General features: G+C 45.0%; 1 protein-coding gene and 1 long non-coding RNA gene across 2 annotated transcripts in view; one reads left to right on the top strand and one right to left on the bottom strand.

The window, feature by feature from the left end:
* Positions 1–25,267, bottom strand: part of LOC146268676 (uncharacterized) — a 38,555-nt gene that overhangs the window by 10,718 nt on the left and 2,570 nt on the right. The window lies entirely within an intron of this gene.
* Positions 2,206–3,156, top strand: LOC146268677 (transmembrane protein 121). The gene has a single exon (XM_084710242.1). It carries the CDS (start codon positions 2,206–2,208, stop codon positions 3,154–3,156), a length of 951 nt encoding a protein of 316 aa, XP_084566368.1.

Genomic DNA, 25,267 nt, shown 5'->3' with positions numbered 1-25,267 from the left:
CAGCCATGACGCCTGCATCCTGCACATCACCCTCTGGCCTGACCAGGACGTGATGGGGACCAGAAACAGCCATAATAGCTCCTGTCAAGATATGGACTCTTCAGTCACTCGCATTACGGTTTGCAGGTTATATACTGTACCTCAGCAGCTGTTATTACTGTATAATATGAATGTCTAATTGTGGGAGGAGAGCTGGGTACAGTAAGGACTTATTTTCACATTAGTAACATGTCAACTGCTGTTGTTGCTTAAGGTTCATGTATTGTAATACAGTGAAATGAACTATGAAACACTTCAGGAAGAGTGCAAAACAGCATTGTTACTGTTCTGACATCATTGTTCTGATCTGACGTTACTGTTCTGTTTGTACTGTTCCACTCCTCTGTAGTTGAGGGAGAGGGAGAGTGAGGAGAGGAAAGAGAAAAAGACGGAGAGAGAGAAAAGAGCGGGAGAAAAAGATTGAGAGAAGACGTGACAGAAAAAGAGAGGAGAGGGAGAGATAGAGGAAGAGAGAGAAAGATAAAAAAACGAGAGAATTGTGTATTCAGTTACACTGCACAAGCATGGCTTTTCTTCCCTCCCCCGCTCTCTCCCACCCCCTGCATGAGTGTTCAATCCCCCCTTTCTACCTCCCTCCCCCCTCCCCCCTCCCTCCCTTCCCCTCTCTCTCCCTCTCCTGCTCTGCAGCTGTGCTGTGCATCACCTCCAGTCTGAGAGCTGCGACTTCAGCAGGAGCATCAGAAGGAGGGAACCAGAGCAGCGGACCTGGGAGTTCAGAGTGTGAACCACTACAGGGGCGCAGTGTTCCGGCCAGGCAGGAGCGGAAGGCTCCGGGCGGGGAAGCACACGGCTCTGGGGTGTCTGGAGGATCCCCAGGATCCCGCTCAGGATCCCCAGGACCCGTCGCCTCCCATGGTCTCGACTAAGCGCTCTGCCACTCCTGATTACGGGAGAGAAAACAGCCCAGCAACCATCATCTTTCCAGGGGGCCAGTTTTCCACAGCCAGACTCCGAGACAGCTGAGACGCTCACAACTCGCGCTCACACACACACACTCGCTCACACACACACACGCACTCGCTCACACGCAGACAGCGAAGGCGAGAAAGAGGGATGGACACACGCTGCATTCAAAGGATTCACTACAACACCCTTGTGGCTGTCTTTTCCCTCCTACATACTCACACACACTCTCCTATTGCACACAATACATTATGAGCACCGTAAAAAGCTACACGTTCCTGTCGATGGATGGTGGATTCTTGAAACTTGCTCCCGTTTTCTCTCTGGAAGAAAGAAAGCACTGGAAATAACTTTGCCTCTCTGCCTCTTCTTTCAGTTTGGGCTTAAAAAAAACATCCTACTCATTTAAGCACAAGAAAAATTGCCTCCTTTCTTGGGTCCTGCAATTGAATACAGTCTTTGTGACCATTAAGACGGTTTCAGTGATTCATTCTAAGCTGTAAGTGGATTATGGCCGTGATATATTTTGGGGATTTCTCTTTAGCTTCAAGAAATATCCATGACTGGTGGATTTAGGTCTGTCAGAGAGGAGAGATCCTGGCGCTTGTCTGCTCTCCTCGCCGCTGGATTACAGATGGGCTTTGTGCTCGCTGTGCGCTGCCTCGCAGATGATCGCACCCTGTCATTCATCACCAGAAAGTACAGGGGAAAACAAGTGAGTACTCAGCCAGCTTTCTAATCCACGTAGGCAATCAGGGGCAAGAATAGTACAATAGGACAGATATACTGCAGTCCATTTGCAATGTTAATCGCATTAAAAATTCTGCATGATCATTACAGCAAGCTACAGTGGAGGAAAAAGAAAAACTGAAAAAATACCCCTCAAACTACTTAGAATCTGGTGATGACATTAGAAGGGTGAGATTGCTCTTATTTGGTGCGTGGAGCCTGTCTGAATACGGACTGTTTGCCAAGCAACACAATTGACTAACTCAGGGTCACTGTCTGTCCGGCAGGTGGCTTCAGCTCAGGCTGGGATTGATTGAAGTGATCTGTGTGGATCCTATTAGTGCATCCTGGACAGCAGCCAAACTGCATGGAGGGGAACACCGTCGTTTAACCGCCCTGTCGGCAAACATCCACACCAGGTGACTGAGGACCCTGGGTACCCCCCCCTGCTACTGCAACCCCCTACCCCCTCTCTCTGACACCACACCCCCTACCCCCCCCCCCCGTGCCAGAATGGTGCCTCCCCCTCCCACTAACAAGCCCCATGTTTGCCTGTCCACCATCCTGATCATGAGCAGCATGGCACTGATCGATGCCTACCTGGTGGAGCAGAACCATGGCCCCAGGAAGATCGGAATCTGCATCATGGTGATGGTGGGAGACATCTGCTTCCTCATTGTGCTACGCTACGTGGCCGTGTGGGTGGGCGCAGAGGTGCGGACGGCCAAGCGTGGCTACGCCATGATCCTCTGGTTCCTCTACATCTTCGTGCTGGAGATCAAGGTGTACTTTGTGTACCAGAACTACAAGGCCGACAGGAAGAGTCTGGATGCCCTGGCGCGCAAGGCCCTCACGCTGCTGCTGTCCATCTGCATCCCGGTGCTGTTCGTGGTCCTGGTGGCCATCGACCACATGGAGTACGTTCGGGCCTTCAAGAAGAGGGAGGAGATCCGGAACCGCCTGTTCTGGGTGGTGGTGGACCTGCTTGACATCCTGGACATCCAGGCCAACCTGTGGGAGCCGCAGAAGAAAGGGCTGCCCTTGTGGGCGGAGGGCCTCATGTTCTTCTACTGCTACATCCTGCTGCTGGTGCTGCCCTGCGTGTCCCTCAGTGAGATCAGCATGCAGGGCGTCAACATTGTGCCCCACAAAATGCTGCTGTACCCCATCCTCAGCCTGGTGACCATCAACGTCATCACGCTGTTCATCCGGGGAGGCAACATGATCCTCTACAGGGACGCCAGGGTCTCGGGGATCCTGATAGGCAAGAACGTGCTGGCCATCATCCTAAAGACCTGTAGCTTTGTGCAGTACAGAAGACAGCTGCAGAACGCCCCCCCTGCGTTCGGGGTGGAGCTGCAGAAGAACTCGGTTCCCCACAGCCGGCCGGTCGCCAGCACGGCCCAGGTGGTCATGCAGGACCAGACGCCCCTGCCTGAGGTAGCCACGTGCCAGCACACATGACACACGGGGTGCCGCGAGGCGGGCGGGGGGGAACAAGGAAACACAGAGTTAGCGACCCACCGGACCCTGTTGGGGAGCAACAGGTGTGCTCATGGGCTGGTGAGTGCCTCTGGTGGGCTGGAGGTCGGGGCCTCTGGTGGGCTGGAGGTCGGGGCCTCTGGTGGGCTGGAGGTCGGGACCTCTGGTGGGCTGGAGGTCGGGGCCTCTGGTGGGCTGGAGGTCGGGGCCTCTGGTGGGCTGGAGGTCGGGGCCTCTGCTGGGCTGGAGGTCGGGGCCTCTCAGGGCCTCAGGGCCTCTGTTAATGCTCCACAGCCCTCAGGACTGCTGAGTCAAGCAGCCGTGACGCGTCACCAGGAAAGTTAACCACAGAACGTCCAGCCAGTCCATTACCACATTTCTCTCTGTGAATTCAGTCATTTGTGTATTTTTTTCTAAACAAAAAAATTCCAACTAAAGCTTTAGATATATATTTTTTTTATATAGTGAGTGTTGCAATATATGCAAAACGTTTGTTGTGCTGTGCTGTGTTCAGGATTGTTTCTTTGCAGGGTCTGTTTTTAGTGTGTGTGTTGGGATTCATTAAAGTCATACTGACAATGAAAAGGGCAACTAAAAAGGCTTGTTTGTTAGAGGAACATGTGTTTTCTATGTAATTATTTGATAAAGTATTGTGTACATACAAGATCCTGGCTATCCTGTGCTTTTCTGACTGGGGACTGTTGGTGCGGCAACTCACCAATCATTGAGGAGATTGAGTACATTTCATTTTCTAATTAGTATTCAGTGGAGTGATTTTAATTAACCTGAATTACAAAGGAAAATGGCCAATGATTTTTCTCTATTCTAATCTCTTATTGGGGGCTATTTAATTGCTAATGCTGTGCCACAGTAACACTATTCATCTTAAGCATGCCCTTTTAACACTGCGTCCAGCCTGGTTAGTTTGGAGTTGGATGAATGAGGAGAGTTGAGCGAGTGACGCATTCAAGATAAATGCTCTTGTGGTGTTCCAAGCAGTGTTAGATGACTGAAACGGGGAATATTAATAGCACTCACTCCAAGTCCAAGTAAAGCACCACACAATCAAGACCTTGAAGATGGAGATGTTCATTATTCTCATTGTACAGAAACCGACCTGCAATCATTCCTAGACCCTCACTAACGAACCCTATACAAGGCACTCTCAACTTTGCACCAAATAAGACTGTTTCAGAAAGCAATTGATCTGTTTCATTGGTTCCATCTATATAAATACTCTCCCTGGCCTTCTCTTGCAGTCTCCCCTCCGCCTCCCTGTCGATGGTTCTGTGTGACATGGAGAGATGTTGCTCATTAACATTTAAACAGCTGGGTTTGTAGACCACCACGGCAAGCTGACAGCAGTAATTGGGGGTGTGTGAGATATCCTGTAGCATCTGTCAAATGGAACATGAACTGAATATTATCTGTAGTCCGATGGTTGTTTGTGCAGATGACAGAAGCAAACAGTGTTCTGATCTGTTTATTTTCTACTGGCTTTAATGTTCCATATCTCCAAAAACCTCCAGAACACATTTTAAGAGTCAGACCTTTTAACTGGTTTTCTGCAATATTGTCGGCATTGTGTCTAATTACGGTATTATTCCCCAATGAAACAACAGAGACAGCCGGTAGAAATACAAACAGCAGTCAAGATAAGCACACCAAATACTTTAAATGGAAAGGTTTTCATGATAAATATACTATATTCTTATTGTTTAAGCACCCACTAATGTTACCCTCTCTAATATCAGGCACCAATCATTGATATGACACCAATTCTTTCAAAGACATCGTTAAACATTTAGTCAAGCCAACTCTGCAGTACAGCAACAACAAACCAACCGACAGAATGTTGAAGAACATTCTGTACAACACCAGCTCTCAGATTCTGTGGATGAACTACCTGGAAGTAGACCTGTGTCTGGTCTGAACAACCACTGCTAAACCCAGGACTGTTAGTGGACCAGACACCAAGTCTTCGGGAGTCCTCTTCACCCACACCCACGATTACAGTGGAATTAATATGGCTTCCATCAGTGTGACCCTGGTCCATTTAACCCTTAATGGATTTTTCATTATTTTTATTTTTATGTAGTGGAACGTCAATAAGCCAGGATGTGAGATGCATTCTACCTCCCCACTAACACTGACAGAGTGAAGGTGCCAAGAACGCAAGACGGACGGCTGCAGTAGATTCTCACCCTGACCTTCGCCAGTCTGAGGTGGCAGCAGAGCCAGGATACAAATGTCTTTTTCATGGAAGGAGGGTTAGATGGTGTGAAAAACAAAATAGCATACAACAAAACAATGGACGTCAGGTATCGATTTGCTTGTCTCTGAGGTCATTTATATAAAACATTAAGAGATTATTTTCCTAAAATACATTTTCGGAAGACAAGGAGTAGTTTGAGATGACCTATAGTTACAAAAAATATTTTAAAAAACATCTCTTGCTTACAGAACAGAGATGTCAAGTACACTTTAAACTGATATGCTGCAATTACAAAACAGATTTGTCAATCACCATAAATGTTTTTGCAGCTATTACATGAAATAACAGTGTTTAATCTCACAAACAGTCCATAAAAAATGAGAATTGTGTGCCTCTGGCTACTGTAGCTCTCACAGTTGAGAACATTGAGAAAAGTGGTTGTACAGAAATTCCATAAAGCTATTACATTAGCAAACGTAACCCCTCTTTGAAAGACCTTTACATTAGCACTTGGCAGTGTTCGCACGCCTATAACACTTCTGGTGTACATTTGCAGTTTTCAATCCCTCAGAGTTAAGACACTTTAAGCCCAATTCATTTGGGTGAGAATGTGAATAATGAATTGATCTTTTGAAATATTTTAAGTCCAGTTTTCGTCTAAGTTGGCAGCTTTTTTTAGATGTCACAATTACATGTGAGCAATTATGCAAGATTGTCTTTTTTTTTTCGAGAACTTGAGCATTCTCTGATCTATAAAAGATGCAGCCGGATTCTCATGACTCGCTCTGGTGTCACCTGACACTTTCTTCCCAACTCTAAAGTCTTTAATATAGCCTCATGAAAGGGAAATGCCCTTCTACCGTGAGAACATCTGAATTTCCTTGGAGAAATATGCTCTCTCTAAAACTTGGTGACAGGAAACATTAGGAGAGTTGGAGTCTTACGGTCCACTTGTAAGTTTGAATTCCCCCCCCCCCCAAAGAGCTCCACTCCCCAAGGGAGTACACCAGGAGCTCCGCAGAGAGATGACAGGAAAGCCTGTTTACTTTTCATACATTCCTCCGAGGATGAGGATGTTCATCTTTAAATGTTTGATAGAGGAACTTTGCCGAGTTTGACTTCTAACTGCCTGATCTGTGCTGTGATCCTGGGACAGACAGTTCAGCTGGACAACAGAGGTGAACGTCCATGACAGAGAGCTGAACGTCCATGACAGAGAGCTGAACGGTCCATGACAGAGAGCTGAAGGTCCATGAGGATAAAGAGTAGAGGGAGCCCAGATCAGCAGTAATAAACAGACCCTGCAGGTTCCTTGGGGGGAATGATCTACAAGACACACAATCCAAAATGAAGAAGAGTCATCAGGGGATTAGGGACATTTGAGGTGATTAGACTGTCTCTGTTTTTGTAGGGTGTAGGAAGTTATTGAGCGTAAAGTGGCTTAGCCTTGAGGATTTACCGAATTAGGGAGAAGGGGAAATAGGCCAACATCAATAGGGAGCAGGGATACAGAAGCTGCTCGTACGAAGCTACTGTTCAACCAGGGGCCTGCTCGCTGTAATTGTTTAAAAATTGATTTTCTCCTCTCACAGGACCCATCGTCTTTCTAACCTCCTTCCACTATTTGATTTGCAGTTACACAATGAAGCCCCGCCCAGATAGCGTCTGTAACTCTGCCTCCTGCCAAACTACCAAAATCTACCCCAATCATCTTTCTCGGTCTTCTCTCTCAGCTCACTTTAAAACGAGAGAGACAGAGAGAGAGTATTTTCCTTCACCCATTTCATCAATGCAGCCCTTGTCAAATACAAATCTGCAATTATTGTATGCATTATATGACTTTCAGCTTTTGCATTGCTCCGTCAGATAAAATAAATATCCTATCCTTTCAATAAGCTTCATCAAGCTTCCCGTGAGACGATGAGGGAGCGTGGATCTAGGGTGGGCCTTCAGACCTGACTATCTCTTCAGAGCAATAATACATTTCCTCAGAGAAAATAATTTCCTTTTTGGTGAGTGAGAACAAGCCATACAGTAAATTTAAATACAGATAACTGTGCTTCCACTTCATGAAAAATAAAGATGGCAGTCTGCAGTCCTGCAGCAGCCCATAATCATTTTCCAATTATCCACTTCTGACTAGTTGACACAAAGGCCAAGTGGGAGGGTCTGGGAGGGGGGAGAGGAGAATGAGGAAGAGGTGGAGGGTAGAAGAGGAGGAACCAGTTGGCCATTTGGTGTTGGAGACACTTTTGACCCCTAACAGCTAATTGAAGTTGTGTGGAGGGGGAGGGGGGGTGTAATTAGAAAAGCTTTATTGTTGTGAAGTGTAACGGTCAAAGGTGTATCAGCTGGCTGTAAACGCCTTTGATATATGGAGCCACGACGCCGGCACTGAGGACATTAAACACCATCCTGAGAGGAAGGACAGAGCTGCCAGAGCTGAGCCAACCGTGGGGATCTCTCAGGGCTGTGTGAGGAAGGCAGAGGCAGAGGCAGAGGCAGAGGGAGAGGGAGAGGCAGAGAAGGATAAGATGTGGCTGGTGGAGATTGGATGTAAACAGGGAGCTTGAAGCTCTGGGACAGAGGGCAAAAGGACTAGACTCCAAGCTCAGGACTATACCTGATATCTGAGGGCCAGAAGGGAGGACTCTTAACAAGCTCATGAAGCAGTAACTCTCAGCCTCTGGTGGACAATGGGGGAGAAATGAAAGAGATGGTTAACAGCCAGGATCCGGCATTCTGCCTCTTCACATAATTATGTTGATACAGGGGGGCATTCAAACCAGCTGGTATTCTTTTGAGCAAGCCAAGTACTTTTGAGGTGAAGTACAGTACAGCCTGAACCAAAAAGACACCCTTTCATCAACTATCGTCAGACTAGAGGAACGTTAATTATGGGTTGAATTGAAATTGAATCGTCGCGGCAGGACCTGAAGCCTACTTTCAGAAAGAAAAGGATTTCTTTCATGCTTTTGTGAGTTCCTGGATGACCTTGTGATCTGGTAATTTGCTTAGAGTCTGGAAACCCGCAGCTACAGTACTGGATGTGTGTGAGGTTGAAAGATGGTAAGGAAGAAGTGGGTGGGAGGGAGATAGACAGGGAAACATGAATGAGATTGCTGAGTCAATAACGCGAGGCTCTGGCCTGACCCAAGGTAGTGGAGACAGATAACTAGGGTAAACAGATTAGGTGTTGTTATGGCGACGATGGCTGTGCTGCTTATGCAGCTTGTGCTGAATTTTACCTTTGCTCTCCATAAAGGATATCTGTTGTTCCAGGATTGAGGCTCATTCGGTTTGAATCTGCTACAGTGAAACTTCTTCTGCATTCTTATGAGAGCTGCGATCTACAGCACTTTCCTCTATGGACACATGGTAGACAGAGCAGGTTCTGTACACATAAGAGACAGTGATATTGTTCTCTGTGACAACACGCACACCTCCATCCCCTTGACAGAGCAGCTGCACTGCGCCAGGTAAGATTTTATGGAATGCACAGTAGCCTTGAGAGGAATAATGCCCACTTTGTTGTAAAGGGATTATGGTGATGTTCCACAGCAGCTCCAGGGCTGCAGCAGCAAAGACCCACAGCAGCTCCAGTGCTGCTGCAGCAAAGACCCACAGCAGCTCCAGTGCTGCTGCAGCAAAGACCCACAGCAGCTCCAGTGCTGCTGCAGCAAAGACCCACAGCAGCTCCAGTGCTGCTGCAGCAAAGACCCACAGCAGCTCCAGTGCTGCTGCAGCAAAGACCCACAGCAGCTCCAGGGCTGCAGCAGCAAAGACCCACAGCAGCTCCAGGGCTGCTGCAGCAAAGACCCACAGCAGCTCCAGTGCTGCTGCAGCAAAGACCCACAGCAGCTCCAGGGCTGCAGCAGCAAAGACCCACAGCAGCTCCAGTGCTGCTGCAGCAAAGACCCACAGCAGCTCCAGTGCTGCTGCAGCAAAGACCCACAGCAGAGTTCTGCTGCTGCTGTCCAGCTGCTCTGGTAGGGAAACACATCCTTTCAGATGTTTAAACACTTCAGTTTCAGACCCATATTAGTCGTCGACGAGACGTTCAGGATTTGAGTGGTTCTATATATTCCTGCAACTGACCAATAGAAACCACAGCCCTTAAAATCAATACTGACTCAAAAGATGTTGGAAAAATTGAAGATGTAACTGTTATCCTGTATAAGAATGATTCTGTGTTCAGTATTACTTGGGTGCAAAGAAAGGCCTAACCCCAAATCTGAACTCTGCTCTGAGTATCCTGGTGACTCCTCGCTGTAGATGATGCTGCTGAACGACAGATGGATCCTGTGGAAGCTGACCCCAGCCCTGATCTGAAGACACGCTACTATGACTACTTACTACTCCAATCTACTCCTTTATCTTGGTCTATTAAAAGTGTCTGAAAGACATTTGGAGAAAAAAACAATGCCTTTGAGACGTGGATAACGACATTAGTTTGGTGTTTATCACAACAACAAAAAGGATCCCCCCCCCATCTGGCCCTTCAGCCAGTCCTAAATTAGTTGTTGCACACAAAGAAAGAGTGGATTGAAACCACAATCCACATGGGATCCACTGAGACTAATGAACACTACTTTATTGTTGGTTTTAAAGACATGGTGGAGAGGCTAGAGGTGTTTTGTGAGAGTAAAATGAATCCACCTTTTGATATGCAAACGAGTAATTCTCTTCAGAGTGATGAGGAGAGTGATGAGGAGAGTGATGAGGAGAGTGGGTATTGAAGGAGATATCCAGGTTATTGCTTGGTTCAAACTTTTATAAAGAAAAGAGAGAAAAAGCAAAAAATGAAACCTTTGAGAATGTAAAAGTATAAATGACAACTACTAGAATGTATTTTAGAAAGTTATCTATTACAGGGACCATAAAAGCATTGTAAGGTGAAGTTACTCTGTTACAATGACACAAAGCACAGTCCCTTCTATGTGTCATTCTACGTTACAAATTAGTTGAAGAGACACAACAAATCGGGTGGTTTTGTCCAAATCATCCCCTTCCTTCATGGAGAGAGAAAGAGAGAACATGTGATATGATCCATATGAAGATGCCATTCTGTCTTTTTAGCTTGTAAGATTGATTACCACCCACATATACACACATTATACACTGGCCTGCTAGCTGGGTTTGACCAGTAAGCGTTCACATTCACATGGATAGCAGTCCCTGGAAACTGATGCATAGAGAAATCTATAAATGTACTTTTCTATTCAGATGAAACTTGGAAATTGCCTTTATTTGAGAAGGGAATAATTTAAACTAAAATACATTTCTCATTGCAAAGTCATTCTTAATTTTTCACTCATATTGTGTCATATTTTTCCAGGTTGTGTAAAATGCTGGACTAAATAGAAACTGTGTCAGTAGCAGGTGATGTCAGGTCTACAGTACCCACCTGCACTGGCTTTAGGGGAAACCACTAAGCAGGGAAATGGGATTACATCTGAATTAACATGTAAAATCCTGAACATCTTCAGGGGACATGCATTTAAATAATAGGATTACAGAAGATAAGGCCCAGACTATGGTCTTTGTAGGAGGTCAGCCTCACCCATTGGGAAACCATCAGTTCATCCTGTATTGTAAGATCATCGGCAGGGGGCAAAGCATTGGGATACCGATACCGATACCGATACTTATCAAGGGTGAGAAGACAGACAGTCCACGTGCAGCTTGCTAGAAGGACATCCTACCCCCCACAGGGGAAAACAACACTTGACTTTGCCGGTCAGAATAAAACTAAAACTCCTTAAGCTTTTTGTCTTCAAGTCTGGAATCAAAACCAATTACTGACAATTTTCTTCCCTGGAACCACAACCTCTGTCAACAACAGCTAGAATCTCAACAGGCTGATGTGCTCTCTCTCTCTCTCCAGGGTCTAAGTGCTTTGGATGGCAGCTGGGTTCTGATGCACTAGCTCGGTGTGGGTTCCACAAAGATGGATCTGTGCTCCCAGGCCTGCGCTGTGTGACTGCAGGCAGGGTGCTGTCTCTATGATTTAACAGCATGTGTAAATCACAGCCCAGTCTGTGGCCCGACCAGCCAGTCTCATTTCAATCTCTCCACAAATCACCCCACGCAGGCAGCATGGAGAGGAGCACCATAAAAGCCCCTCAAATAATCATCCTCTCTCTTCCTCACAACTTCATTTATTAGGTAGAAGAGCTGAAAGTGACGTCCATCATAAGCATCATTCTGAACATGGGTTTGTTCAGCTGGAGAGGTCTGGAGCCTGGGTTTGTTTGATCTGGTCTAATATATACAACAATTCTACTGTCCTTGCCTTCTTCCAACCTAACAATGTATACTTATATTTTGTATGAACCCGTGCACTTGCACAGATGTTATGCAAACTGCAGAAGCATCACAAATCTCACACACAATAGATTTTTTGCTAAAATATTTAGGACCTTAAAGGGGACTTTTAATAGCGTAGAAAAAAAAGAGGTCATTGAATTTGCATATCTCTTTTTGACAGCCAACCTCTGTTGAACGAGATATTAGAGCCAGTGCCAGGAAGCAGGGATGTGATGATTCACTCCAGACAGATTCATTCCCTGCATGGCTGAGGGGCCCACAGAGCCAGCTGCAGAGGCAGCAGAGCCACATCTGATAGCACCGAAGGACATAAAGGGTCTGTTTGGAGGCTATTAACTAGACCTGGGTGTCCCACATAGCTGGGGGGCTCTATCAATACCAACAATGTCACTTTTTCAATGTCAGCTCCAGTCCTCGTGGGCTTCCAGTTTATGGCTGTAGATTAGTTTCGCAGCAGTTCTTTGGCTGAGCATTGCTCTCCCTTGAGATGTCTACTGACAGAGGTAACATGTTAATGGAAAAATAGCCTGTTCGGAAATAGAATGTTTGGAGGAAAATGTAATTCAATTCTTGAGTGCATGGTATGAGTATAGCTTTTGTTAAATTAATGTGTACAATGTGTGTCAACAAGTCAACACGCTGTGTCAACAAGTCCACAAGCTGTGTCAACAAGTCCACAAGCTGTGCGTTGTACCTGATGTAATATACTAGTCCAAGTTTTATATGTGAGTTATCCCACATGGACACAACCCACAAGTGGCTAATTTGGCATATCTTAAACTAAAGTTTAGCTTGTTATCTTCAGAATAAGGTATGTTTAGTCAATATTGAAAAATATAAATTGAGAAAAATCTAGTTGAAGACATGTTGAAAATTTGAAAGTTCCCATCTGAAAGTTTTGAGAAAAAAATCATTTTTTTCCTTCGTAACTTTTTTCTACATGTTGGCACAATATTGTAGAAAATTGGATGTCTCATTGGATGAGACCTAATCTGTGCAATTTTGAAGAATACCAAAAGACATGCATTTGGACTTTCTTCCTGTCATGTGCTTTAAGCTCCGCTCTTAAATAGCGCGAAACCGCATCTTAGGGGTGAATGAGCAGTGATTCTAAATAATCACTGACTACTCTTTGCTCAATTTATTTTCAACAAATGTTAAACTGCCTTATGTTGTGTCAGTAAGAGTACAGAAAAACTACATTTGTAATTTAACAGTAGGCAGCCAATACCCTGTAGGCATGATACTGTTGAACTTATTTCCTCAGACGATGTGATTCCTTCTTCATGGTGGGAAAGTCAGTACAGACACAGTTCTGGCTTTTCACAATATTAACCTTTTAATGATGGGTAATTATGCTAATGTATTTTACCTGTCATATTAATGAAAGTATATTATTGGTTATCATCAAATACAGCTCACGGAAGTAATCGGTCAAGGAAGCATTTGTTTTTTGTAAAAAAATTGAGGACTTCTTGTTTCCTCAACTGGTCTGCGATGGATTTCCTCAGATAGGTTCGAACCGGAATTAACTCAGCCCCCTAAGCATTTTAAATCAGCGTGACAGAGATGTTAAGATTGCTCAATACTAATCTCCAAAATTGTTTTTAAGCCACTTCAGTCACAGCTAATTTGATGGGTGTTCAGTCTGAATGCATCTACGTATCTGTGCAGGTTTTTAGTACATTTCAGCCCAATTTGGGAGACAACAAGTGTCTTTCAAAAACAGTGTTGATACCAAAATTGCTAAAGTATTTCCAGTGCTTTGTCAGGATACCTGTATAAGTTACCTGTATAAGTTCGATATCTACAGCCTGGGCAGTCTCAACACTAATCCATTGGAACCTGCAGGTGCAGAGAGAACATGTCACACTCACACACACACACACACACACAGGTGCAGAGAGAACATGTCAGTTACTCAGAGAATTCCCTCTGCATCTCCAGGGAGCTTCTGACACGACCAGCTTGCTGTAGCATAGCCTCTTTAGGAGGAGGGACACGACCAGCATGCTGTAGCATAGCCTCTTTAGGAGGAGGGACACGACCAGCATGCTGTAGCATAGCCTCTTTAGGAGGAGGGACACGACCAGCATGCTGTAGCATAGCCTCTTTAGGAGGAGGGACACGACCAGCATGCTGTAGCATAGCCTCTTTAGGAGGAGGGACACGACCAGCGTGCTGTAGCATAGCCTCTTTAGGAGGAGGGACACGACCAGCGTGCTGTAGCATAGCCTCTTTAGGAGGAGGGACACGACCAGCATGCTGTAGCATAGCCTCTTTAGGAGGAGGGACACGACCAGCATGCTGTAGCATAGCCTCTTGAGGCCATTCAACGCATGTCCATTCACAGCTGCCTGGACCCAACCAAGAGCCATTTTTCACTGGAGGCCCTGTTACACACACACACACACACACACACACACACACACACACAGCAGTGGTAAAGTGGCTAAACACCATCAGATCAATCACTGAGGAAGGAAGGGGGAGACGACAGGATGAGGGCACCTGCATCACAATCACACAGACAAGAAAGTCAGCATTTACAGTAAGAAGGCAGATCTATTTCTCCACTGTTGATACAGGCTAGGTGTGCTCAGCCTGGCTGTGTGGTGGAGGCTTCACTCTGGGGACGTCACAATAAACCAACGCCAACTCTTCCTACTCTGAACAGAGTAGTCTCAGAGCTGTGCCAACACAGTAATGATGCAAGGTTATACTTCATTAGTAATTCACTTCATGTTACAGTACATTTAGCTCCTTTGTTTGAAAGGAAAACGCAACATTAATTTAGAATGACTCAAGCTGTGAGGTTTTACGTTACATCTCAAGGGCCCCATTATAAATAAGTTAATTTCCCACACCAAAACAACATAATTAATTAGCGGATCGCAACTTTCCAGCAGCACTCTCTGAAAGTCTGTTGTAAGATGTTTTATTAATTTGCATACATACTAAACACCCAGAGACTTGGGTAGGATCCAGATACTTGAGGACAACTGGCTCCTGATACGATCATCTGACAGACTGGTAAGAATAAACCCCAGAGCCACAGCCAACCCTACCGTAAGGACTGCTCAAATCATCAAACCAACAACTGTGTTTACAGCCTCCGCTTCTCTATGTCCTCAGTTACTTTAATTTCCTAGAAAAACATGAAATCTGAGGTACAAGTCCAGTCTGGAACTGTGCTGTCCACTCGGTGCTCCACGCTGGTAGCAGACAGTGCTTACACTGACCCTAACCCTCGCTGTCCGAATCAGCTGAACACTCCAGGACACCTGCCTTCAGCCCGCAGGACCTTGAGGGAGGCCCAGCAAAGTGAGGCTGCTTCTGATGGAGGCCCAGCAAAGTGAGGCTGCCTCAGAGGGAGGCCCAGCAAAGTGAGGCTGCTTCTGATGGAGGCCCAGCAAAGTGAGGCTGCCTCAGACGGAGGCCCAGCAAAGTGAGGCTGCTTCTGATGGAGGTAAATGAGCCTGTTCTCTCCTTGCTGACACGGCTGGATGGTCTCCAGGCCTCACAGCCTCCCTGCACCCAGGCCTGACATAGATAGATGCCCAGGCACCAGGCCCTCTGCACCCCCTCACATCTGACTGGAGCCTGCCACTCCTGCCTGCCTTCTGTTGGGCTTCTTGTTGAAACCCAACCTGATCTTCTGTGGAGATTCGCTCTGACTGACTCAGTTATGGAGGACTCACTGTGGTATTGAAACAGCCTGACAATCTTTAAGGGTCTCAGACTGAGGAGAACATTTCCCTGCACAGCCCATCTCTGTCAAAGCTCTCCAGTGGATTAGTCAGAGCTCTTCCTGCACTGTAATTACTGAATCAGTGGCCAAATTGGCTGCAGGATGAACATTAGGAAAATGCATGGTGATGCTACCTTTGTGTAGGCAGGAACCAAGAGTATTTTTCTCAGTCAGGGCCAACAATTTACTGAAATATCTGCCAGGATTGGAAGACAGACCTTTTGCACAGTGGCTGTAATGCTAGACCTGTTCAGCAAACTTGTATTCATTTTCTTAATCCCTTCATTGGTCATGTTGGTTTAGGCATTCAATGGGGGTGCCATGCTTGTCTGCCTGTCTAAAGATCATCAGTATAACCTTATACATACTGTATTTGTGTCATTTCATGAGTACACTTTTTTAGGGTGGCAAAGTAGGAGTCAGGTGGCTGAGCAGTCAGGGAATCGGGCTAGTAATCAGAAGGTTACCGGATCGATTCCCTGTCATGCCAAATAACGTGTCCTTGGGCAAGGCACTTTACCCTACTTGCCTCGGGGGAATGTCCCTGCACTTACTGTAAGTCGCTCTGGATAAATGTGTCTAGTAAATGTAAATAAGGGGAACAATGCAAATTGTATTTTAACTTTTCCCTGTGAATAGGAAAATGCTGGAAAGCAAAGCAGAACCCATGCCAGCAGTCCTTTACTGTGTCAGTGTTGCCTTAAACAAGCTCCTGAAGCCCATCATGTTGTGGCAGCAAAATATAAAGTGAAAAATGCTCTACGGCTGACGATTGGACAATGAGGATACTCCAGACAACACATCAGTCTGACTTTGTTTGTTAATTACATTGTGGTATGGCTGAGTAAGCAGTTCTTTTAAGAGAAGGTAGTGTTTATAATTTAATCTCTGCTTAATTATATTGACGTGGCACATAGTGTCATCAAAATACTGCCAACGCTGAGCTCTCTCCTACTGAACCCCTTCCTGAGATTAATCCACTTTTAACTAATGGCTCAAAAAAGGATTACAAGTGTAATTTACCCAAACATTGTACTGCTTATTTTCAAGGAGTCCATCTAATCGAAATCAATCATAACATTTTTACAGCATTCACACTCTCATGAATAGAGCTAGTTTAATATAATATAGTGATTTAAATGCAAAACTGAAATATTTCTGCAATAATCCATCTAAATATTCACAGCAGTTACCTCTTACATCTCATCACCATAGAAACCTGTTGCACATCCTGGGAGAAACAGCTGTGCCTATTGAAGTAACTGATTAATCTGTCACATGATTTCTATTTGAGCATTTAAATAAAAAAACGTGTCTCAGTCAACAAACTGCCATATAGGTAGAACTTCTGTTATCTAAAGATGACATAATAAACATTTCCGACAGCATGTAAACAAGCAAATGCAAATAATATGCACTGTGTCACAGCGAATAATTAAATCATGTTACAGTGAAATGTATCAAGTATGTCAGAATCATTTGTTTTTCGAGCTTGGTGACAAATTCTGCCTTCTCTCTGCATTGAGTGTGGACAGCGAGTGTAGGCATGCATACTAAGTAGGCAGGGGATTCAGCCTGGCTTGAAATAGAGAGCCCTGCTTCCCCTACCCCCTGCCCTCCTCCACCCCACCCCTCCATCCCCCAGCCCCCTCCAGAGATCCAGAGCTCCCTGACATTAAAGGGCACATTCTGAGAGGTTTCCCCTGGCACCCTGCCTCTCCCTTGGGCCCAGAGCCCCTGAGGTCCTGGCAGGCCTGGAGGAGCTGGCAGAGGGGAGGTCTGTGCTCCAAGAAGTGAAGGGAGGTGCCTGATTCGGCCAGCAGCCCTCATCTGTCTGAACATCTGGAGGCTGTTTACACTGAACAACTTGTCCTGAAAGCTCTCACTAGATAGTTTCACCCTTACAGGAAGCAAACAATCAGGAGTACCAGTAGAATGACTTATGGCATCAAGTCAAAAAAAAATTCCTTCCTGATCTCCCCTTGCACTTTCCCCGCAAGTATATTTTTACTGTGCAGTCTTTGGAAGTTGTAATGGATGGACCTCAAGGAATACTCTGGTGTAGGTTTGCAGCATGAGCTGGGGGAGAATGAGAAAGATGCTTAGATGTTTGATAACAAACCCACAAGAGAGGAAGACTGCCTGACTTTTGACTCATTACCTCAGGTTGAGCTTTTCGTCAGCCTCACTTAGACTGGTGGAGATCTGGAAGAATCGTGCTGCACACCTGAATAATTGATATCCAAACGCAGCAGGGAGAGAATGCTTGCGCTGGTAATCCATAGTCTCTCATTGATGAGTCTTTTAAAGGCTGACGGACAGTTTCTTTAGGTCCCGCCGGCCCGCAGCAGTCCAGGCTCACTGAGCTGTTGTCTCAGAGCTCTGGCAGAGATAATGGTCTGCAAATATCACCAGCAGTTTGAGTATTCTAAGCAGCAAACGTATGCATATCCCCATTTTGGGATACAGTATGTGTGCATGAAAAGAATGAAGGACAAGCTCTACATTGCAATGCAGGGTCTTGGAATAATCAGTCAATATTAAATTCATGATAAACAAATATTTTTTCACCTCATCAAACAAGAAAACAAACGGTAATGCAGTTAGAAGGTCGGGCAGTTAGCGCACTCGGCTCTCATAAGATAGTGGATTTCTCTAAGTCAATTCTTCTATTTCAGTTATCTTAACCTCATTCAGACAGCATGATTTCCATCCAGTCCAGTAAAACTAAATTCAAAACTAGTTTTTATATCGCAGTTCAAAAGGTCCTCTTTGAACTGTTTAATGTAAAACAGGAATATGCAAAATGTAAAACAGGAATATGTAAATTCCTTCAGGTTAGTGAGGCAGTATTATCAAGCATTGGAAGAGAGCGCAAGTTTAACAACCTTGAGAAACGGAGAAGCTATATGAAGACAAAATGGTCATCAAAGACAAGATACAGGAGAAGTGAGAGAGAAAGAGACAGGAAGAGAAGGGGAACAGTTAAATGTGTTTGACTTGCAGAGAGATTGAAGAATTTCTGAGTGAGACAGCCTGCCTGGCCTCTCGTCTCCATGCAGTTGATCTGAGACAGATCAGTCTGCAGACTGAGCAGACTGACCTGACCCCACATGCAGAGAGCAGACTGACCTGACCCCACATGCAGAGAGCAGACTGACCTGACCCCACATGCAGAGAGCAGACTGACCTGACCCCACATGCAGAGAGCAGACTGACCTGAGCCCACATGCAGAGAGCAGACTGACCTGACCCCACATGCAGAGAGCAGACTGACCTGAGCCCACATGCAGAGAGCAGACTGACCTGACCCCACATGCAGAGAGCAGACTGACCTGACCCCACATGCAGAGAGCAGACTGACCTGACCCCACATGCAGAGAGCAGACTGACCTGACCCCACATGCAGAGAGCAGCTGGGACCACAGACTGCTGTCGGAGGCCACTACCATCAGTATTGAAGCTGTCCCTCCACATTCTAGTCAGACTCCCCCATTTCAGAGTATAACAACTGTGTTAAAGAATGTTTGACATTCTTTCTTTGTCATGAGTCATCTCCCTTGTCTTCCCCTCTCTCCCTCATATCGGCAGGTGGGCATGTGAGGACTCACAGCCCTCTGATTAAGTGAAAGGTGTTAAATAAGCGTGTTCCCAAGGGAGTCTCTGTGTCTATGACTGAGGGGATGAGCGGAGTTTGTGAACAGCAAAGCAGAGATTAGCAGCCAGTCTGACTGCTCTGTTAAACAGCACCTGGGTGTGCCCCCCTCCTCAAACAGACTGGGGGGTGAACTCATTAGGGAGAGAAAATAGACGATCCAAGGTGTTCATTGGAGTCACAACGGATGCTGCCTCTGCTACATGTCCGGATCTCAGTAACCAATAATATGTGGCGTGGCTGGGTTACCACTGTTACCATGGGGACACCTGGTCCATTAGTGCACCTGTCAGGGTTAGCTGCTTGTGACAGGGTGGTGGGAGCCGTATTATGCAGGCCAACAGGATGGTCATGCCTTTGGTTTCATGTGACAGTTTCTGAACAACAGGTGAGTAATGGTGTTAGTTGTCATGGCAGTGACTGGCTACCGCTGACCTCATCCAGTCACATTGGATTACATTAGCTTGAACTTCAAGGCTTTTTCAGGTATACTAGTCATGAACATTTTTGCAGTAAAAACACATTGAAATTCAGTCTGCAACTTTTTCAATAGTCACCTCTGGCATTCCACATATTTGACTTCTGAACCTAGACTATGGTAAATCCAATCTGAAGCCACACAAACCCATTAAGACTCCTATCCAGCTACATAAATACACAAGGCCACAAGCTGCAGTCTAGTGCCATGAGCTATGTCTGGAGGATAAAGCATCCTTTAAAAGAGGGAATTTCTAGCAGACAGGCAGGCGTGTATGATATATCAGTTTTGTCAGGTTTTATATCAGCCATTTAAGTTGTCACCCTCCCTAGCAAACACAGCCTCGCAGGCACACCTAGGAAGATTTCTGCACAGTGAGCACTCTTCTAGGCCCGCAAGTCAGCATACATGACAGAGATGTATTTACATTCAAGAACATTTAGTTTGATCCATATTGTTTTTTATAGTTCTACTATTGCTGTGGCTGAAACTCCAGAGCGTTAGTGGTGTGGTGTGGGTGCTGGGCACGTCTCTAGGTGTGATCCTCTCATCCACCTCCATCTGTCTGCTGGATATACATTAATATCAGCCATTCTTAATAAACTCTTGCCTCATTCTGGATTTCTCATTTTCTTTGCGCCTACCCTGTAGCGGGTCACACATCTGCCTTCCTGGACACCCTAATGGCCGTCTTTTCATCCAAACCAGTTTAGCAAATCCAAATTGTAATGATGGATAAATCTGTCTGCACTGAGACGCTGGGGAGCAACCGCCTGCTATCAATCTCTGGGTTTGCAGGTGATTCTCTCCTGTTGGGATGTATGACATTATAAGGTCCATTTGGAAGCCCAGCTGAGTTACAATGGTTCCAATCGCTCAAAGTCAGTTTCTGCATGTGCTGCCGTTCCTTAATCCCTGCTCCCCTGAAAAACACGCGTTGTTTCCTCTCCGGGCGGCATCCTCCGCTTCCCAGACTGGGAAGGGTCATTCCTCCTCCCTCTCTCCATGGGTTTACCCGTCCCTGACAGAGTGCGCGGGTGTGTGGATAGGTTAATGCCGCTGCAAGTCTAGTAGGCTATAGTATGTGATTGTGTTAGCGTTTCTCTATGTTAACGTTCCTGTGTTCGGTTACACGTCGGGATAACTGATTACGCATCAACATGGGAGATGCTTTGTTCAAAAGACGTCAAAGACGCTCAACTCCACTGGATCTTAACATTTGTGAAGCACTTTGGGAAAATGATAGAGATCATCGCTATTAACAATGCAGTACAGTATATCTGCAGTACAGTATATCTGCAGTACAGTCACATGTCTCAGAACATGCTAAAGTCAAGCTCCCTCGAGTGTAGTGGCACAGCATTGAGCACACCAAAATTAATTGAAAGAGATTGGTGCTGTGAAGACAGTGCACCTACTCGGCTATATGGTGGCAATCCAATCCTGTTCGCATGACGACACATTGCTAACTCAAGCAAGAAAGTGTATGATATTGAATCGCCAATCTGAAACCGCCAGTAATGGGCTTGCCGTCCCCAAATCCACTTAGCCAATTAAGTCTTGGCGCATGACATGAATATCAAGTCTCTCAACATCATTAATGACTAACTTGAAATTGAATATCCATATTGTACACTTAAAATAAAACACTTGCTGCGCACTCAAATTCACATCCATTCACAAAATGGCTTGATTAGGATGAACAGAACAGCAAGGATGGTGATATCAGAACACCAGGTCAAGTCCACATACTGCACAGCAGCACTCACATCCAGCCATCGGCTAGTCAATGATTTCTTTAACCATCAGTAAGGGCTGTTGTAAACAGGAACATGGGTTAGTTTTCAACTGTGGGTGGGGCAACTTTTTAAATAACTGAGGATGCGGCCGTTAAATATAATTTTCGTAATAAAAAGTGGGAGGGAAATGTCCCACCCATGTATAATGAAACCTGCACCTGCAACCTGCCCTGGTGGTAATGAGCAGTGAGGACAGGGTGGGAGTCAATTAGCAGATGAAACCTTTAGCTCAGGTGTTCTGGAGCTACAGAGACAATGCTTCATTTAGCTACATACTTTTTCTCAGGACCTTAATATTACCTTAATATAATATAGGATCTGCTCTTAATATTGCCAGCTTTAATTGTACTCGTTAAAGACGCTCTATAGAACGCCAGTGACACCCTCAGTGGTCCGGCTCATCCCTAGAAGTAGCTGTGGTTGACAGCATCCTTTCCTCTGAGCTTTTAGAAGGATGGGAATAAAACTTTGCATTGTGGGATATAGATCACACATGTATTCACCTCCTCTACTAGAGCATTTTCCTGCCGCTGTGAATGAAACATGTTTGAAATAACCGAGACATGCCTTAAAGGTCATAGCTGAAATTGCGAGCCAGCTAGAACTAAATAGCTATACTCAGAAATATAGACACAGAAGAAAATGGGTTATTTATGACCCCTCACCCAGGCGGATGGCTGGCGAGGGTAGCGGGGAGAGTAAACCCCATGAATATCTCAGAGTAGATAACCCGCAGCATTTCACAGCGTAATGTAATCATGTTGTCCTTTACATTAAATGAGGGAGTTTACACTGTGTGAGCGTTGTGGCCGAAGCAGCTCCGAGCCTCACCATCGATCCCTGCTGGACACCCAGCGCCTCAGCACAAAGGAGAGAACATCTGTCTGTGTAAAATCATGGAGAGGTTTTGGAGAAAGATTGAAAGAGAAAGCGAGAGAGACAGGCAGAGAGAGAGAGAAAGAGAGTGATAATGAGACACAGAGAGAAAGAGAGAGAGTGATAATGAGACACAGAGAGAAAGAGAGAGAGTGATAATGAGACACAGAGAGAAAGAGAGAGAGTGATAATGAGACACAGAGAGAAAGAGAGAGAGTGATAATGAGACACAGAGAGAAAGAGAGAGAGTGATAATGAGACACAGAGAGAAAGAGAGAGAGTGATAATGAGACACAGAGAGAAAGAGAGAGAGTGATAATGAGACACAGAGAGAAAGAGAGAGAGTGATAATGAGACACAGAGAGAAAGAGAGAGAGTGATAATGAGACACAGAGAGAAAGAGAGAGAGTGATAATGAGACACAGAGAGAAAGAGAGAGAGTGATAATGAGACACAGAGAGAAAGAGAGAGAGTGATAATGAGACACAGAGAGAAAGAGAGAGAGTGATAATGAGACACAGAGAGAAAGAGAAAGAGAGAGAGTGATAATGAGACACAGAGAGAAAGAGAAAGAGAGAGAGTGATAATGAGACACAGAGAGAGAGAGAGAGAGTGATAATGAGACACAGAGAGAAAGAGAGAGAGTGATAATGAGACACAGAGAGAAAGAGAGAGAGTGATAATGAGACACAGAGAGAAAGAGAGAGAGTGATAATGAGACACAGAGAGAAAGAGAGAGAGTGATAATGAGACACAGAGAGAAAGAGAGAGAAGGATAATGAGACACAGAGAGAAAGAGAGAGAGTGATAATGAGACACAGAGAGAAAGAGAGAGAGTGATAATGAGACACAGAGAGAAAGAGAGAGAGTGATAATGAGACACAGAGAGAGAGAGAGAGAGTGATAATGAGACACAGAGAGAGAGAGAGAGAGAGTGATAATGAGACACAGAGAGAAAGAGAGAGAGTGATAATGAGACACAGAGAGAAAGAGAGAGAGTGATAATGAGACACAGAGAGAAAGAGAGAGTGATAATGAGACACAGAGAGAAAGAGAGAGAGTGATAATGAGACACAGAGAGAAAGAGAGAGAGTGATAATGAGACACAGAGAGAAAGAGAGAGAGTGATAATGAGACACAGAGAGAAAGAGATAAATGTCGTATATGATGTATCACTTGGCATTTAATACAATCAAGTAAAAATCAAGTGATAAAAAAAGATAATAATGCATTATTTCCACTTGGAGCTCCACCATATCTGATCACAAATTAATTTGGTACCGACTCAGGGCCGGCCCAAAGGCTGAAGGCTCTGACTGATTGGTGCTCATCAACAGGTACCTACTGTTCCTTTATAGTTGCATCTTGCTTTGATTGAAATCCTCAGTGCTTCCTTTCAGAAGCAGCAGTAGGGCAGAGCGCTGGGTTATGAAGACAGCACTAGCTGCTTCACTAACAGCCTCAGTCTGAATACACGTGAATTTAAATTGAACAGAAGTAGTTCAGCCTCACAAAACCTTTCACATGGCATCTACAGGACGGACCCATTTTAGACACCTGTATGTCCTCACTGGGATGTTGAAATTGTGTTGACCTTCAATCTACCAAATATTAGAGCCATTGTTGTACCATATTCATATTACTTTGGAAAGACAGCGGAATGTTTTGCAGACTTTAGTTTTCCCTTCATCTAAGTGTGAGGGTTAGCCTCTGGATGTTAGCTAATATGTCTTCAGGACATCAGTGTCATGGCTAACAATGTTTTCCTCAGTGCAGTGGTAACCAGAGAAGATGCCAGTGCAGGGCCTGTAACAAGTGTGAGAGCCTTTAGGGTCATGTGACCATACAGATATCATCCCCATCATGATTGGATTCACAGCATCATCATTAGTCCTGAGGGTGCTGACATTATCAGGCACTATTCCAATTACACACTGTGCAAGGAGGTATTTTACATATTTCTGTTCATGCCAGGAGAGCAAAATCCATTTGAAAAGTATATATTTCAAGATGCATGTAACAGCTAATCTGAGGGAATTTTCACAGTTAATTTTCAAGGGAGGTGATTTGCATTCTGGTCATCCCTCATGTCTCTCTGTAATGTTCCATGACAAACCTTATTTGGAACTGTTCTGTAGTGGCTGCCACTAATGAGGTTCAACAATCGTAACAGAAAAGTCACAACTCTCTTGCTCTGCAGTCCACTAATAGCAAACAACATCTCTCTCTTGTCTCTCCCTCTGATGTGTGACTGAACTTTAGTTTGTGAAGTGAGTAATAAATTATGGATCACATGGTCTCAAATGGAAAATTGTATTTTGATCAAGTGAGAATAATGCCTGCTTCCAATGTGTATTTCCCTGGAGCTACTGTAAGTCTACATGGATCACATTTCCCTGGAGCTACTGTAATTCTGGATGGATCCGTTTTTCATCCTGACAAGAACAAGATTCTCAACGCTAACTGACAGACCTTTTACAGTTGACTTGACTCAAGAGTGGGATCTAACACGTTCTTGCCAACGGTTGCCTGCTATTATTCTCTCAAGTACAATAACTTACATTTCCTTTTATAGGTTGTGTTAAAGTACAAAGTTGTACAAGTGAGTCATGAGATACGGAGGAACCATGGCTGAAAGGAGACAGTAAAGAGAACTCAGCGCTTAAATGCAGAAATCCATCTGTCAAGTAGAGGAATGTGTTTTTGTGATGGCCTCTAATCTGAGTAAATTAATTTCTACATTAATATGACTGATGTCTTCCTACCAGGCTATACATCAGCTATTCGAATATACTACTGCACAATGAGAAAATCACTTGCCTGATTTTGACTGATTTATCGAATGATTGAATCGGATTTATTTCAGTTCCTCAGAAAATTTGAATAATGGTTTATGGACTGAAGCTGACAACACATAAACCATCATCATCATTCTCTACTCCTAACAAGCACACACACACACACCAGCACGCGCAAACACCCACACAAG

Source organism: Hypomesus nipponensis, chromosome 11 (assembly GCF_054491055.1).
Source record: "Hypomesus nipponensis isolate SF chromosome 11, ASM5449105v1, whole genome shotgun sequence".
Taxonomy (NCBI): domain Eukaryota; kingdom Metazoa; phylum Chordata; class Actinopteri; order Osmeriformes; family Osmeridae; genus Hypomesus; species Hypomesus nipponensis.
This window is presented reverse-complemented; position numbering and strand designations above follow the sequence as displayed.